At 56.4% G+C, this 15,260-nt stretch overlaps 3 protein-coding genes across 8 annotated transcripts in view; 1 reads left to right on the top strand and 2 right to left on the bottom strand.

Moving 5' to 3' along the window:
- The first annotated feature begins 86 nt into the window (after positions 1 to 86).
- Positions 87 to 4,572, top strand: PTRH1 (peptidyl-tRNA hydrolase 1 homolog). Of its 3 annotated transcripts, none has more exons than XM_039861725.1 (5): positions 87 to 316; positions 690 to 909; positions 1,172 to 1,271; positions 1,418 to 1,463; positions 1,567 to 4,572. In XM_039861725.1, exons 1-5 carry the CDS (start codon positions 221 to 223, stop codon positions 1,747 to 1,749), a joined length of 645 nt encoding a protein of 214 aa, XP_039717659.1. In that variant the 5' UTR covers positions 87 to 220; the 3' UTR covers positions 1,750 to 4,572. The 3 variants fall into 3 exon arrangements, with proteins under 3 accessions (XP_039717659.1, XP_039717661.1, XP_039717660.1); XM_039861727.1 differs by having other exon boundaries at positions 186 to 316; positions 1,539 to 4,572; XM_039861726.1 differs by lacking the exon at positions 1,172 to 1,271 and having other exon boundaries at positions 186 to 316; positions 1,539 to 4,572.
- Positions 2,134 to 8,104, bottom strand: CFAP157 (cilia and flagella associated protein 157). The gene is made up of 8 exons (XM_039861728.1): positions 7,238 to 8,104; positions 5,633 to 5,904; positions 4,788 to 4,941; positions 4,067 to 4,334; positions 3,587 to 3,717; positions 3,219 to 3,369; positions 2,650 to 2,816; positions 2,134 to 2,490 (listed from the first exon to the last, which is right to left on the bottom strand). Exons 1-8 carry the CDS (start codon positions 7,399 to 7,401, stop codon positions 2,166 to 2,168), a joined length of 1,632 nt encoding a protein of 543 aa, XP_039717662.1. The 5' UTR covers positions 7,402 to 8,104; the 3' UTR covers positions 2,134 to 2,165.
- A 4,594-nt stretch (positions 8,105 to 12,698) lies between these two features.
- STXBP1 (syntaxin binding protein 1) overlaps positions 12,699 to 15,260 on the bottom strand; it is a 61,387-nt gene continuing 58,825 nt past the window's right edge. For all 4 annotated transcript variants that reach the window (XM_039861729.1, XM_039861730.1, XM_039861733.1 and 1 more), the window contains one exon: positions 12,699 to 14,692. Coding sequence is in view for 2 of the 4 variants with exons in the window: in XM_039861730.1 (XP_039717664.1) it covers positions 14,610 to 14,692 (83 nt within the window). In the remaining 2 variants the exon portion in view is untranslated. The remainder of the gene's footprint in view (positions 14,693 to 15,260) is intronic.

Raw genomic sequence — 15,260 nt, 5'->3', positions numbered from 1 at the left:
ACAACAAACCTCGCCGGGACACAGTGACGCCACACCACGGAATGCACGCGGGCGTCCAGATACGGCTGCCGCCCTGCCACTTCCGCCCCTCAGAAACGTGGCGACCCCGTGGCCCGCCCTGGATTGGACGCTGGCGGCCGCCCCCGGACAGGTGGCGATCGCTATTGGCCGAGGGCTGGATGACGTCAGGGGCGGGGTCGGGGCTCAGAATGGGAGCAGCATGCCGCCTCCCGGCCTCTTGCACGCCGGGCTGTGGCTGAGTCGCGCCATGAGCCGGTGCGTTTTGGAACCCCGGCCTCCGGGGAAGCGGTGGCTGGTGAGTGGAGTGGAGGGCGGCGACGTAGAGGCTCCGGGATCCTAGCTCCAGTTTTGCCATTGTCTCCGGGCAGCCTCCCAAATTCCTTGTCTCAGATTTCTTATCTGGAAATGGGTCTAATACTCCGACGGGCCCCAAACTTCCAGTAACTCCGCTCCTGCACCAGGGCGCCCTGCCTGCCCAGCCCTCGGGGCGCCAGTTTCCACTCAGCCTTCTGGAGCCTCCAGGGTTTCTTTCTAGGCCCCTTCTTCACGCCCCTTTCCCACTCCGGTCCTGCTCTCCGTTTCCCTCCTCTGCTTTGGGTCCCAGGGGGCATTGTGAGATAGAGGGTGGCAGAGTTGTCGGACCTCGGTTTCCCCGGTGCCGCCCGCAGGTGGCCGGCCTAGGGAACCCTGGACTGCCCGGCACGCGACATAGCGTGGGCATGGCGGTGCTGGGGCAACTGGCACGGCGGCTGGGTGTGGCGGAGAGCTGGGCGCGCGACCGTCGCTGCGTCGCCGACCTCGCCCTGGCCTCGCTCGGGGATGCCCAGCTGGTCCTGCTCCGACCACGGCGGCTCATGAATGCCAACGGGCGCAGCGTGGCCCGGGCCGGTGAGTTGAGGGCACCAGGGGTGGGCCGGCCGGCGGGGAGGGCGCAGGGGCTAGAGGGAATTCTGGGCTGCTGCAGACCCGTTCACTTCCAAGGTGCCTGTTGAGCTCCAGTTGCTGCATGGCCTTCGGTATTGTGGGAGCCTCAGTTTCTTTATATGTGAAGTGGGGTTAATTTCGGCGCCTCCTTGTGGGAGCCCTGAATTGGGACAACGCTCCCTGGGCAGATGGGCAGTAACCAGGGCCACCGTTTCCCTGTGCCAAGCGGAGCTGTTTGGGCTGACTGCTGAGGAGGTCTACCTGGTGCATGATGAGCTGGACAAGCCCTTGGGGAAACTGGCTCTGAAGCTAGGGGGAAGCGCCAGGTGAGGCCTTGAGCCAATGCGGGTGGGATAGGGAAGCTGGCATCCCTGTTGGAGTGGGGTGGGGTGCTCTGACTCCAGCCTGGGCTGGGAGGGGTAAAGGCGCGGCGGACCCAAGGAAGTTCTGACTGCTTCTCGTATCCTTTAAGGGGCCACAATGGAGTTCGTTCCTGCATTACCTGCCTCAACTCCAGTGTGAGTCCACCCCTCTGTCCTGCTCTGGGTCTGGTGAGATGGGATGGCATGGGGCCCCAACACTCCTCACCAAAGCTCCCTGGAACTGCCTACTCCCCAACAGGCAATGCCTCGGCTGCGGGTGGGCATAGGGCGCCCGACGCACCCTGACGCAGTGCAGGCGCATGTGCTGGGCTGCTTCTCCTCTGCGGAGCAGGAGCTGCTCCCTCCGCTGCTGGAGCGTGCCACCGACCTTCTCTTGGACCACATCCGCCAGCGAAGCCAGGGGCCCTTATCAGGCACCTGACACCAGTGGACATGGCTGCCTGCCTGACTGCCATGCCCACGCACCCAGCCACATCCACAGAGGTGCCATGCCAACCTGCGGTACCACTTTTTATATATCTCTTTTCTGGGCTGTTCCAGGCCTCCTGTGGATTAAAGGGGGGACTGGGGCCTGATTGGTCCATTTCTGGGAGTGGGGGGTTGGTCTTCTCTGTGTCTTACTTGGAAAGTAGGGAAACTTCAGGAAGACTAAGCTTTTTGAATCTTTTTGTAGAACCAGAGGTGTGGATCTGTAAGATTAAAGATGCCAGCTTGGAAGCTGAGGCCTCCTTGGGGTTCCTACCCCTCCCACGCCTATGGAAGAGTGGCCCAGCAAGCCCCTCTCCCAGGCACTGTGTGCGCATGCCTGAGCCCACTGAGGCCTTGCCGCGCCTTTCTTCAGCCCATTTTACAGATGGGGAAATGGAGGCTTAGAGAGGTCCAGCCACATCCCCCCAGGTGCTGTGTGGCCACGCTGGGATCTACACCCAGGGCTGGCTGCCATCTTGCTGTCGTTGGGTCCCCAGGCGCTCTCACCTCAGAGCTGCTGTGTGTGTGGAAGGCTCCCACACGGGTGGTGCGTGAGAGCAGCCTGAGGTCCTCAGGGTTGGGTGGGATGTGGGTCCGTCGAGGCACCAGGCCCAGGTCCCCCAGTTGGTAGGGCGTGATGTTGGACAGCTGCTGCAGCAGAGAACCCATCTTGGATGGCTGGGCGCTGGACCGGCTGCGGGGAGGGGGCTAGTGTCATCACGACTTTGTTTCATAGATGAGGAAGCTGAGGTTGAGAAAGGCTTTGGGGACCCCGAATTCTAGCTCAGGGTCACTGAGGACAGCCCTTGGACAAGTCCGATAGCTGCTTCTGAGGTCACACAGGGTCACTCACCTCTCCTTGGTTGAGCCACGGGGCTGGCTGTCTTTGTGGGGACAAGGAACCAGCTGGAGGCTTAGGACCATGGCTGAGCTGAGCATGGCCAGCAGCTGCTGCAGCATCTCCTTGCGCTGCAGCTGGAACACTACATCGAAGTCGCCGTCCTCTCCTTCCGGTTGCATCTGCCGGTGCGGAGGCGGGGGGTGGGGGAGGGATGGGCCCGTGGGGATCAGGTCCTCCGCGGCCCCAACACCCACCGCTGGGGAACTCCAGCTCCAGTGCCTGTATTTGTGAAGTGTTCCCTGGCTGTGGTGGGGTATCCATTCTCCACATAGGAAGACTGAGGCCCGAGGCCTTCCAGGGCCTCAGAGGACTCCATCCAGGTCCTTTGAGACTTTGGAGGGATCTTCGAAGTGCAGAATCAGAAAAGGATAGACTTGCCAGGAGTCTCTCAGGGGAAAGTCGGGGGCGCTGCTGGCCCTGGGCCTGGCCCGGCCTTCTCCACGTGACTCACTTATCACTGAGCACCTTCTATCCTCGGCCTGCTGCCTCTTGCCCCCCACTTTCGCCCACTTGCAGTTCACCTGCAGCATGCTCCGTAGGAAGGAGGTGGCTTGGCCCAGAGCCGTCTCCAGGCTTGCCCGAACCTTCTGCTCCTCGGTCAGCTCCTGCTGAAGCCGCTGCACCTTAGCCTGCTGCCGCTCCAGCTGCACGTTCAGCTGGTCTCTCTGGCTCCTGGCTCCGGGGTCAGACGAGTCAGCCACCTCCCTGCCCCAGGGCAGCGGGCCCTGCCATTTCTCTTTAGCCCACAGGGGCCCTCATCCAGCCTCAGGCCTCAGCCTGTTTGACAGAGGAAGCCTCAAGGCACCTCTAGAGAAGGGAAGTCACTGGCCTGTGTCCTGTGGCCCTAAAGGGATGGGCTCCCGTCCTGCCCCCACCACTTGCCCCTCACCTCAGTGCCTCCGCGTCCTGCTGCAGCTGCAGGAGGCTCTGCTCCAGGTTGCTTTGCAAAAGGCGCAGCTGCTCAGCCTCCACTTTGCTGTGCTGCTGCTCATGGCACTTCTCCGTCAGCATGACAATGATCTGCAGGTGCGGGCAGGTGGCCGTGCCCTGGGCCCACTGTGGGCCCTCAGCCAGCCCCGCTCCCCCAGCTCCAGACTCGGCCAGGGCTCTGGACAGCAGCTGGGCAGAGCGCCCAGCGCTCCGGGAGTGGGCTCCGCTTCCACGAGTTATGGGGGCTTTAAACCAAATAAAGAAAAACTAGGGCCAGCACCCCAGAGCCACTACACGGAGGGTCCCCGACCTCTCACTGCTGCTTCCCTCGTAACCTGGCTCCAGCTTGGGTCCTGTGTTTGCCCTGAGGGCAGGGCCCCTAGGGTTCCCTCCTGCTTTATGTGTCAGACACCCTGTGATGAGGGTCTGGCTGGCACACCTTCTGGTGGCCTCTGCTGTGCCTGGCCATGATCTCCTTGGCGTCTTCCAGCAGCTCCAGCTGTCTGCACAGCTTGTCCTGGGCGCACTTGAGCTGCTCATTCTCCCGCAACAGCTGCATGCCGTGCTGGGAGACCTTGGACAGCTGCAGGCTCATGCTGTTGTTCTCCAGGATGGCCCGCTTTGTCGTGTCCCACATCTGGCTCGTGGTCACCTTGCGGAACTCAGTGGCCACCAGGTTCACACGCTGGATGATCTCCTTCTTCAATCTAGCCAAGATGGGTGGGAGCGAGAGGCGTTGGGCAGGGTGGGCACAGGCCTCAGGCACCCACCCTTCCTGTGTGGGGGGTCCCCAGTGCACCTAGAGCCACCTCTCCACTCCTGCCCCAGGAGAGGAGGGGCCGCAGGCATGGGACTTTTCACTGTAGACCTTTGCACCTTTGGAATTGTAAACCAAATCACTGTATTATTAAATATGATTTAAGTCACAAAACGTGGCAAAAGGAAGTTCAGGGACTCTCCAGTGCTGGCCGGCGTGAGGACCGGAGTGGGAGCTCGTTTATTTTCTCCCGCCCTCCATAAATCAACAAGGATTCTGAGGAGCAGTGGGTGGGGGAGTGGGTAGGCGAGTGCGGTCCCCCCGCAGTTAGAAGCCAGTAGAAGTCTGAGGACTGGGCGTGCCTGGCCCCACTGACGAAGGCTCCCAGCACCCGCCTGCCCACCTGTCCTTGTCCAGCACCGACTTCTTCTCCAGGTTGTACACGTAGTCCTTGTATTCACTCTCCTGCCTTCGCAGCTGGTCCTCCAGTGACGTGAATTTCTCCGTGAGCTCCTCTTTCTGCAGCCGGAACTCCTCCAGGGCTGCCAGCTTCCCCCCTGCCCCACCACAGGGCACAGGCCTGGTGAGGGGCCGCCTGGGGCGGGGCAGGGCCCGGTGGCAGGGAGGCCCTTGCGTGATACCCCTCCTGCCCCATGTCCTCTTGCCCTGCCTACGGTTCCTGATTCAGTTGGGTCAGACACCCGTCCCTACACCCAGTCCTGCCCACCTTTGTTGCCTTAGTCTGGAAAGCTCTCTCTTCCCCTCCTCTAATCTTATCCATCCTCGTTCAGGATCCGCCTCCCCTGAGAAGCCTCCCTTGACACTGGCCTCCATTCCCCTCTATGAAAGTGATGGTGACTACGGCTACTCAGTTTGAACACCTTCTCTGTTCCCGGCACGCATGCTGTCATTAAGCCTCAAAACAACCCTTGCCAGCTGAGTGACCTTGGCCAAAGACACTTCACCTTCTTGAGATGCTCTCTCCCCTACCAACGGGGGTGCCAGGGTTTTCTGCCTTGTGGGATTGCTGGGACAGTTCCGGAAGATAATGCGTGGAGAGCAGCACATAGCTGTTGCTCCAGGTAGATGCGTTATTCCCATTTCTCAGGTAACAGGGTCAGGGACAAGTGCTCACCCAAGGCCACAGAGGTAATCAGTGGTAGAATCAGGACTTGAGCCCAAAGAGCCCAAAGAGCCAGAGCCTTGGAATCCCTGTCCCCATGGCGTGTGCCCTCAGTCCCCGCTCACCGAGGATAATGTTCTCTGTGGTGAGCTGGTCCTTGGTCTCCTGGAACTCATGGCGCACCTGGGCCAGCTGTGCCTCAAAAGCATCCTTCTCCATCTCCTTGGCCAGCTGCAGGCTTTGGAGCTGCTCGTTGAGGTCAGTGATCTCATCCACCCGCTGGTTGAGCGTCCGCTTGAGGAAGGCCACAATCTCCTTTTTGTTGTTGGCCAGCTGCTCAAACTCCTGGCGGAACAACTTCTCCTGCACAGCCAGCTCATCCCACTTCCGCTGGTACCTGAGGCGAGGGCCGGGCAGAGGTCCAGGGGTCTGTGTGAGCCAGGCCTCCGGTCCTCAGGACCCACCCCCAGAGGGGCATTTGAGGCTCCTCACGGTTGGAATCCAGCCTCCTCTCCCCCTGGTCTGCACTCACAACCACAGCCAGCCCTTCTGCCTTAACGTTCATTGCTTCACTGGATGTGAGTTCCATGAGGGCAGGGCCTTTGTTTATTATCCTCACAGCCGTGTCCCCCACCACCGAGGACAGGCCCTGGTACGCAGTAGGTACTCAGTGTGTATTTGTTGAATTCCCACAGCAACCCATAAGGAAGTAGCTACTATGATGATTATACCCATTTTACAGATGAAACGCAGGCCCAGAGGGAAGAAGAAACTCCTAGGTAGTAAATGGCAAAACTGGAACTTGAGTCCAGTCGGTCTGACTCCAGAGTTGAGGCTCTTAACTGCAAAGCTTCCTGCTGCGGTCGGCCAGCTCTACCCCCCAACACTGCCACACTTTGTCCCAAACCTTTGCACATGCCGTCTTCCTTACTCGTCCACCGAGTTACCTCCTCAGTGGCACCTTCTTGACCCTGAGCCACATTTGTGACCCTCTCTGGTGCCCTCCTGTAGGCTGGCCCTTGTCCCACTTGGTGGTTGAGACCTGATGTGTCTAGTCCTCCACTTGGCAGACCCCTGAACCTCATTCACCGCTGTGCTCTCGGGGCCTGGCAGAGGGGCTTGGCAAATAGCAACCACAAAATAACGATCTCCCAGATGCACTGTTCTCAAACATATGCAATCTGGTCTCAGCTTGAGGGAAGCTTGTGAGTTTTTAAAGTATCACATAATTGATTATTGGTAGCCAATGGAATAGTTGGTAGGAGTTATTTGGAAAGATGTTTTATTTCATAATTTGCTCAACCAGCATCTTTTGCATGGCTGCTGCATGCAGGGCGCTGCAGAGCTTTGTGGAGCCAGGAAGCAGCCTGACGTAGAGAATTCAGAGGGGCTGGGGCTCCCATTCTGGTACTTTCTGGGGGTGACTTCCCTTCTCTGAGCCTCAGTCCCCCCACCTGTGCAATGGGAATGAGGTCAAGACCTCTCTCGTGGGACTGTTTCGAGGACACAGTGAACACCAGCACAGGCCCCACCTGGCACACACAAAGGACTTGGCATCAGCTGTGAGTATCTGCGACATCATCTGGGGATGAACCACGGCCTCCTCGTCACCAAAGGGGTTTGTCTTGAAAAAGTTAGAGAACGCCCCCCACCCTGACGAAGCCTGCACAGTGCCCAGCTGGGAGTGGAGCTTCTGCAGGGCAGGACCAGCCCCCTGCCCGCCCACGCACCGGGCCAGCCTGTCCTCCAGGTCGCGGATCTGGATGTGGTAGAACTCCCGCATCTCCTCGGCTGAAAGCATGTCCATGGCCACGCCAGGATCCTTCTTGCCACCTTTCTTCTTCTTGACCTCCGGCTCCTTGGCCCCCTTGTTTGCCTTCTTCTTGGGAGCCATGGCTGGCAGCCACTGCTACTCCAGGGCCCCTTTAAGAGGTCAGGTGGTTGCTAAGGAAGTTGGTCTTATACATAGCAACAAACTGAGGGAATGAAGCAAGGCTTAAAGGGACCCTGTCCTCTTCCTGGCAAGACTGGGCACTGGCAAATGGCCTTTGCCTCCGAGGCTGACAGCACCACAGAGGCCCTAGGCTGGGGTGTCCCAGGCCATGGCGTCTCAGAGACCAGGACACCAGGCTCTCCGGGCAATCTTTTGGGCCCTGGGAGACCCCTCCTTCCCCTAATGTGAGTATCATCAGAGTTGATCAAAGCCCTAGAAACCACCACTCTGCCCTTCTGTACCCATTAGAGGGGGCATCTTCCCCAGAGCGCCCCAGGACCAGAAGCCGGTCATATGGCCCCCAGGCCGAGGAGCCCCCACCCTGAGGCTTCCGAGGCTGGCTTAATCCTTTGGTGATGCAGCTTACACGGCGGAACCACCCTCTCGGTTCACCCGAAGCAGGGTAGGGAGGGGCACGGAACCATACTGAGGTCCCAGGACGTCCCAGTCCAGAGGCTGGCTCGGTTTTCCATAAGGCTCAGTGGAGGTGTTCCATATGCCCCACACTGACTCAGCAAACAAAGGGCCACTCTGTAGCTTTGGCCTGGGGTGGCAGCATCCTAGGGGTGGGGGCGGTATGTGTCCAGCTGGTAGGTGCCTTGAATAGCAGCCACGTGCCCCAACCAGCCTCTGGCCTCTCCATGCTCCATCTCCCGCCTTCCTCTTCAGCGGGCCGAGCCTGTATTCCCATTACGTACGCCCAGTGCATGTGGCCCAGGCACTTCCTGGGACAGTGGCAGGTCCTCTTCATCCCTTTTGCCCCGGGCTTGGCAGTTAACAAGAGATGATGCAATCCATCCTGAGTGTCTCTGATGACTGGACAAGGGGAAGCTCAGTATTACTTCAGTATCTGAGGCTGATTTAAGTGGCTAGATCCTTGCAGAGGTATCGAGATGTGGAGGGGTCAGAAACACAGGTGTTTTGTCAGGGAGGCAGATTGGAGCAGTGGTTGGTTAAAAGTGGGCTCGGATTTGTCTGCCCAGGACTGTGGACAGGGTGACACAGGCCGCAGAGGAGAGAGCCCTTGCCCAGTGCCCAAGACTTGGAGTCAATAGGGGGGCTGCCCCTCCAGCCCAAAGCAATGGCCCCACTCCAGCAGGATATTGCCCTCCATCTGACCTGAGTGGCTCCCCCCTCAGGAACCCAGCCCAGGCAAAAGATCCCCATGGTGCCCGCGCCCCCCACCCACTGCCCCCAGCTGCCTCTCCTGACTCATGCCTCCCGGGTTTCTACCTTTCTACCTGCAGCCCATCTCAGAAGGTAGCTCTGGATCCCCAGCCCGATGGGACAGCATAGCCAGCAGCCCCTCAGGCTTCTTGGAGCCCATGGGAGGTGTCAGCTCTGGGACTGTTAGCACCAGGGTTGCTCCTGGGGGTCAGGGCCAGGCTTATAAATGTGGCTGCAGTCACGCGGCAAGAGTGACCAGCTGGACTTGCAGGCCAGCCGTCCAGGTGTGGTGGCGGGGATGGGGATGCCACAGGTCGGAGGATATCCTGTTCTGGAGTTTGTTTGGAGATCCTCTCCAAAGCCCCCTATTCTGGGACCACCGGCCATCCCCAGCCCCAGTGACATCATCTCATTGCTGCTTTTCGAACTGCCCGTGTGTCCTACGCTGGGGACGGTTGTGGTGGGCCCAGAGCCGCTGGAGCTGCTGGACTTTGTGGTCTGGGTCCTCTGGGAGGAGTCAGTTCAGCACACTCAGCCCGGCCGACTGGTGCCTCAGCCCAGGGCAGTGGCGGTGGGCTGGGGCACTGCCACCTGTGGGAGGCTCTGGAGGGAAGAAAGCCATCTCTGCCCTCTGAGGGGACAGGGAGGCCAGGCATCATTAACCTGCTGGACGCCTTGCCCATCTCTATGGGGCACATGACAGAGATTCATTCATCCAGGGTGTGTGATAAAATACTACCCCCCACCACTCCCCCGGCCCGCAGTGTGAGCTCATGAGGACCCAGGCTGTCTTGTTCGTGACTGAATCCCCAGAGCCTAGGATGAAAGTTGGCACATAGCAGGTGCTCACTAAACACTTGCTAAGACCACACTGAAGGATTCCTGAATAGCACAGTAAGGAGCCCGATAGACCCCCTCCTCAGCAAAACAACAATTTCACTGGTGAAGATTCTTTTTTAAATAGGAAACAATCATTTAAAGTGTCTGGAAATGGTTCTAAGGGCCTACAATAAATGGAAAACCATTCATTCAAGAAAATCTCAATCTCCACACAGATGAGTGTGGTATTTGAGCGATGACTACTCCCTTATCTGCTATAGTCCGATAAGAAATATATATATTTGCTCTTTGCCCCCAGATTCCAGGCATGGCGCTTCTAAAATCCTTGGAATTTTTTGAGTGAGAGGAATCTTTTGTTATTCATAACAAGCCCCTTTTGGACCACACCTGAATTTATGCTAATAAGGTGGTCTTGGGTGGGGCACAGCCTCAGGATGGGAGCTGCTCACAGAACGACTAAGCACATAATAGTCAGAGGGTTAGAACTTTCAGCAGACCACGGCCCGCCCTCCCCCCCCTCCTCTGGAGAGGAGAGGGGGGCTAGAGGTTGAGTTCAATAACCAGCGGGCAGTGATTTAATCAATCCTGCCCACTTGGTGAAGCCTCCATAAACACTCCTAAACCATGGGGCTTGGGAGCTTCCAGGTTGGTGAACACATCGAGGTGTTGGGAGGGTGGTGTGCCTGGGGGCGCATGGAAGCTCTGGGCCACCCCCACTCCCTATACCTTGCCCCATGCAGCTCTTCCATGTGCCTGTTCCTGAGATGGATTCTTTATAATAAATCAGCAATGGAAAGTAAAGTGCTTTCCTGAGTTCCGTAAGTTGTTCCCGTGATGATCAAACACGAGGAGGGGGTCATGGGAACCCTCAAATTCACAGTCAGCTGGGCAGAAGCGTGGATAGCCTGAGCACCCCAGTGGTGGCTGGCATCTGAAGTGGGGGTACTTTTGTGGGACTGAGCCCTTGATCTGTGAGGACTCTTGAGTAGTTAGTGTCACAACTGACGTGAGCCAGTGGCTGCCCAGTTGGTGTCAGAGACCTGGAGGAACAGTGTGAAAAAGCAACATGTATTTGGTGTCAGAAGATAACGTATGCTCGCTCTTCCTTCCAGTTCTGTGTCATGGACGTTTTTCCTGGGGTGCACTACTCTGGGTAGGTGTGATCAAGAAGACGGGGGGCTCCCCCTCCTTCCCAGCAACTAGTCTGGGGCTACAGTTTTACCCCGGGAGGGGCAGGCTGCTGGCCTTTCTCATCCTGTCCAGCCCTGTGCTGCAGAATCTCTAGTCCAAGCAAAGCCCACAGAGAGGACTTCCCCACACAGACCCACCTGGAGGGTGGAAGCTCTATCCAGATGCGGCAGAGTGAGAATGCTTGGACCCTGGTGGCCCCCATCTCGGCTAGCTTAAAGGGTGGAAGTTCTACATTGTGGGGGCAAGCTGAGACCAGGCACTGCCAGCCCCAAGAGCCTGGTGTCACTCTGGGAAAAGTAGGTCTCACCCCCGGCTTGGGTGCAGGGTGTATGGGTTCCGCTCTGGGGAAAGACAGCTGTAAAGGCAAAGAACTCTAGATCTCTGCCTGAGGGAGCTGATGACTTGGATCAGAACTCCGAAAACGCCATGTCTTAGGGTGTCGTCAACACCACTGGAGATCTTGGTAGAGAGTAATTAAGAGGGGGCTGGTAGCTCCACGACACAAGCAAAATGGCTGAGCAGCAAGTTTAATAGAGAACCAGGGCAAGGGACAGCCAAGAGGAGACCCCCCACTCCCGAGATCACAGTGTGGGGGGCAGGAAGGCCGGGTGCATGTGCTAGGCTGCACCCACTCAGACGGAATCAGTACAAGACGTGGGGCAGACTTAAAAGCATTGCCCAAGCCACACAGAGACCCATCAACATGGGCTGAGGCCTCACTAGTGCAAGGGGCTTAAACACTGAACAAATACCGAACAATAAGACACTCTGACCCAGGGGTGACTCCTGGGAACTCGGGCTTAAAATTAACTTCACAGTTATTACTAGAAGTGAGGAAGGCTATGCATGTCCAAGGCTGTGCCCTCTCATGAGTGACCAGAGAGGGGATCTCAGCCATTAAAAAAAAATGAAATCCTACCATTTGCAACGACATGGATGGGCCTAGAGGTTCTCATGCTGAGTGAAATAAGTCAGGCAGAGAAAGATAAATACCGTATGACCTCACTTACATGTGGAATCTGAGGAACAAAAAGAACAAACTAATCAAAAACGGACTCACAAAAATAGTGGACAATTTGGTGACAGACAGAGGGGAGGGGGATTGGGGCACTGGGAGAATGGGGTGAAGGGTTAAAGAAGTACAAATTAGTAGTTGATAGATGGTCACGGGGATGGGGAGCAAGGTGTAGGGAATGGAGTCAGCATTAATATGATGGCTAGGGGAGGAAGGGAGCAATTAGGGGGATCGTTTTATGAACTATATAGATGTCTAACCAATGTACTGTATACTTGAAACTAATTAAAATAAATAAATTTGTAAAAAAAGAAAAAAAATGGCTGAAAACTTCCCATAGTTGATGAAAAACATTAACCTGCACACCCAGTAAGCTCAATGAACTCCAGGCTGAAGAAACTCTAAGAGATTCAGACCTAGACACATCACAAACTGGAGAAAGACAAAGACAAAAGAATATTGAAAGCAGCAATACGGAAACTACTCATCACACGCAAGGGCTCCTTGATAAGATTATCAGCTGACCTCTTACGAGACATCTTGGAGGCCAGGGGCACTAGAATGACACTCAAAGCGTGGAAAAAAAAAAACGGTCAACCAAGAATTCTACACCCAGCAATACTTCAGCTCAATATCATCACTGCTTCACAAGCATCACTCCCAGGAGGGGACACAGTTCCTATCGAGGTCACGTGGATCTGAGCCAGGCCTGCCTGATGCTGAGATCTGTGCTCCTAGTCACTCTGCCATTCTGCCTTCCAGGAACAAATGCCTGGTGTCACACCGAGGTGGGTGTACAGGCCCCTCAGCAGGGTCTGGCTGAAGTCCCCAGACGTGAGAGAGCTATAGATCCCAATGCAAGTAACAGTGACCTGGGTCCAGAAGACTCCAAGCCACGCCAGGCAGCTGGTCTCCTCTGCCATGGGCCAGTGCTGAAGCCTTCCCCCTTCCGCTCCCTGCAGTTAAGACCAGACTCGAGTCACTCTGGACACCGTGATGGGCGCTGATTTATTTATTTATTAGACTCGAGTGCTTTAGTACAGAACAGTACAGAGATGATACATGTTTGTGCTTCAATACCTTTAAACACTGAGATTCTGATAATTTCAAGGTAAACAAGTTTCAAGACAGACTAGCTTTTTTAAAATATCCTTTTGATAAATTATTTTTATATAAATAACAGAAAGAAAAAACCAACGTGTTCGACAGACAAGATCCTGAAGCATGAGCAGTTTGGTCGAGGGGAGGGGACAAAACAAGCAGTGACAGTAAGAAACAAACCAATGCAAGTACCTACAGTTCTGTCCTAAGGAAATAAGATCGCTATCTTAAGGGGGAGAAGGGAGACGGACCTGAAAACTAATCCGAGTGCAGAGGGGAGATTTCAGAGCCTCGGGAAGAGAACACCACGATGCAGCTACCGGGCGGGCGAGGAACATATTCCGAAAGGAAAGGGGGGCGCGTTGAACTAGCATACACCACGTTTGCAACGACGTCACGAGACAGTTATATACACACGGTCTGCAGGGCTTAAAGGGCGGTGGGGGGCTGGGCAGGGGACGTTTTTGTGACTTCCACTGTCTTTATATTAACCGACAACAGCAGCAGGACGAATAGTGCGCTCGCTCGCGGAGAGCGAGCACGGCCGAGTCTGCGGACGGCGAGACATCCTGTCTGCACGGGCTTCTGTAATTTTTGCTTTAGAGCTAAGTGTTACACAGCTAAGTTTTGATACAAAGAATAGAATGACCATTTTCTCTTACAAGCACAACGACATATGACCTGGCACTACGAAAATTAAAGTGTTACGAAGTATCTTAAACTGAGGATAACCTGAGTGGGAAAAGGTCTGTATAAACCGACGGGCTATTCTTCCGGCTGTTCGATGTCTCAGGGGACAGACACTCTCTACAGGAAGGGGCCCTCTGACCAGCAGCCTGCAGAACCCATTCTGTTCTAGTCCATTCCTGACCCTTGAACTTGACCCAGGCTACTGACACCCCTGCTAAGAGGTGATGGCGCTGACGCCTGGGAAGGAAGGGGTCTGGTCAAAGGGATCAGGCCTACCCGCTTCTCCAAGAGACAGGGGTCCCCAGTGGGAGCTCGCTCCTCACTTGTCTGGGCACGGTGACTTAAGACTGCAGAACGCCTTCCCTCAGGATCACAGTGCTGTGGACACGGGCCGGGGTGGGGGTCCTGTGACAGGCTGGACACCAGCTGGCACCCAGCCTGACTTCAGGTGGACACCCCAGCCCCCGCCCACAGCCACGGCATCAGGGGCATGAGCCACTGGGGAAAGCAAAGAGGTCGGTTCCAGCTCAGACCTCCCGAGATGATGCCTGGTCTTCACTTCCCGGCTTATCTGAACGACAGCAGGCACTGAGGGTTAGGAGGAGTGAAGGCCACAGGTTGAACCTCAGTTTGAAATACTCCTGGAACAGACATCTCTGTGAGTCCCAACAAGAACAGGAACAACTCAAGACAGGTTTTGAAAAACAACCAAGCGTCTACCTTCCCATACTCGAGCGATGCGCGCATGTCACACTGGGCTATGTACAAGGTCACGGAATCGTGACTAACGGGGAGAAGGTGTCCATTCATTCTAAACAGTTCCGAACCTTCTCCTGCAGTGTGCCACTTCCACGTGAACTTCTCCTCTTAGGATACATATAGAAGATACTCTTTTTAAAAAACACAATGCATTATTTTCTTTTGTTTCAAACGAGAAGAGGGCATCATTGAACACGAGAACGCAGTGGCGGCAGCGCCGGCCAGGCGTGCAGAGCTGGGGAGGCCCGGAGGGAGAGGGCCAGCAAAGTAACCAAGGCGGTCAGCGGCAGGGCTGCGGAGCGCTGGGGGGAAGAGGGTTCGGGGTTTGGAGGGGAGGCTTATTTTTTTAACTGCTTATTTCTTCATCTGTTTTATTCAGTTTCTTCAGCGTGTCCAGCAGTTTCTGTGGGGTGAGAATGTGCGTGGATCCTGGGGGAGGTAGAAAAGACAGTGAGCCTGTGGGCTCCGTTCCGAACGCTTCCTCCTTCCTGCTCTTCTAGATCCCCAGACCGGCATCCGCTCCCCCGCCCCCACCCTGATCTTGGTCAGTGGAAGCAGGGAGGGGGTTGGGGTTGGGGTTGGGGACTGTCACCACAGGTATGGGAGACATTGGGACTGTGGATAAACAAAACACGTCCTCTGGCTCGGGCAGGGTTCCAGGCTGTACCAAAGGAGGCGCACACTGTCCCTCAGGGCTCAGCGCCATCTGCTGGGGGAAGGGGCAGCTGCGTTTTGAACTCGCGGTAAAGCCAGGGAGAGAAATTCCAACTCATACGGCAGGGGTAAAGGTTGGGAATGGGGAAGGAGTATGAGCGGGCCTGTGTGGAAAGAATGGTGCCCGGCAGGGAGGACGCTGACGGACAGGGCACCCTGGGGGAAGCCACTGACCTCCGGAGCCCGCTGGTTGGTACTGCCACGGTGGGTGGGACCTCAGGTGTGAAAGGGGGGAGGGCTGGGGTACCTGAGGCCTTACCTTGCAGAGACCGCGCATTGTAAG

Source organism: Pteropus medius, unplaced genomic scaffold (genome assembly GCF_902729225.1).
Source record: "Pteropus medius unplaced genomic scaffold, Ma_sr-lr_union100, whole genome shotgun sequence".
In the NCBI taxonomy this organism is placed as follows: Eukaryota; Metazoa; Chordata; class Mammalia; order Chiroptera; family Pteropodidae; genus Pteropus; species Pteropus medius.
The sequence above is the reverse complement of the archived record's forward strand: the minus strand, read 5'-3'. Positions and strand labels throughout refer to the sequence as shown.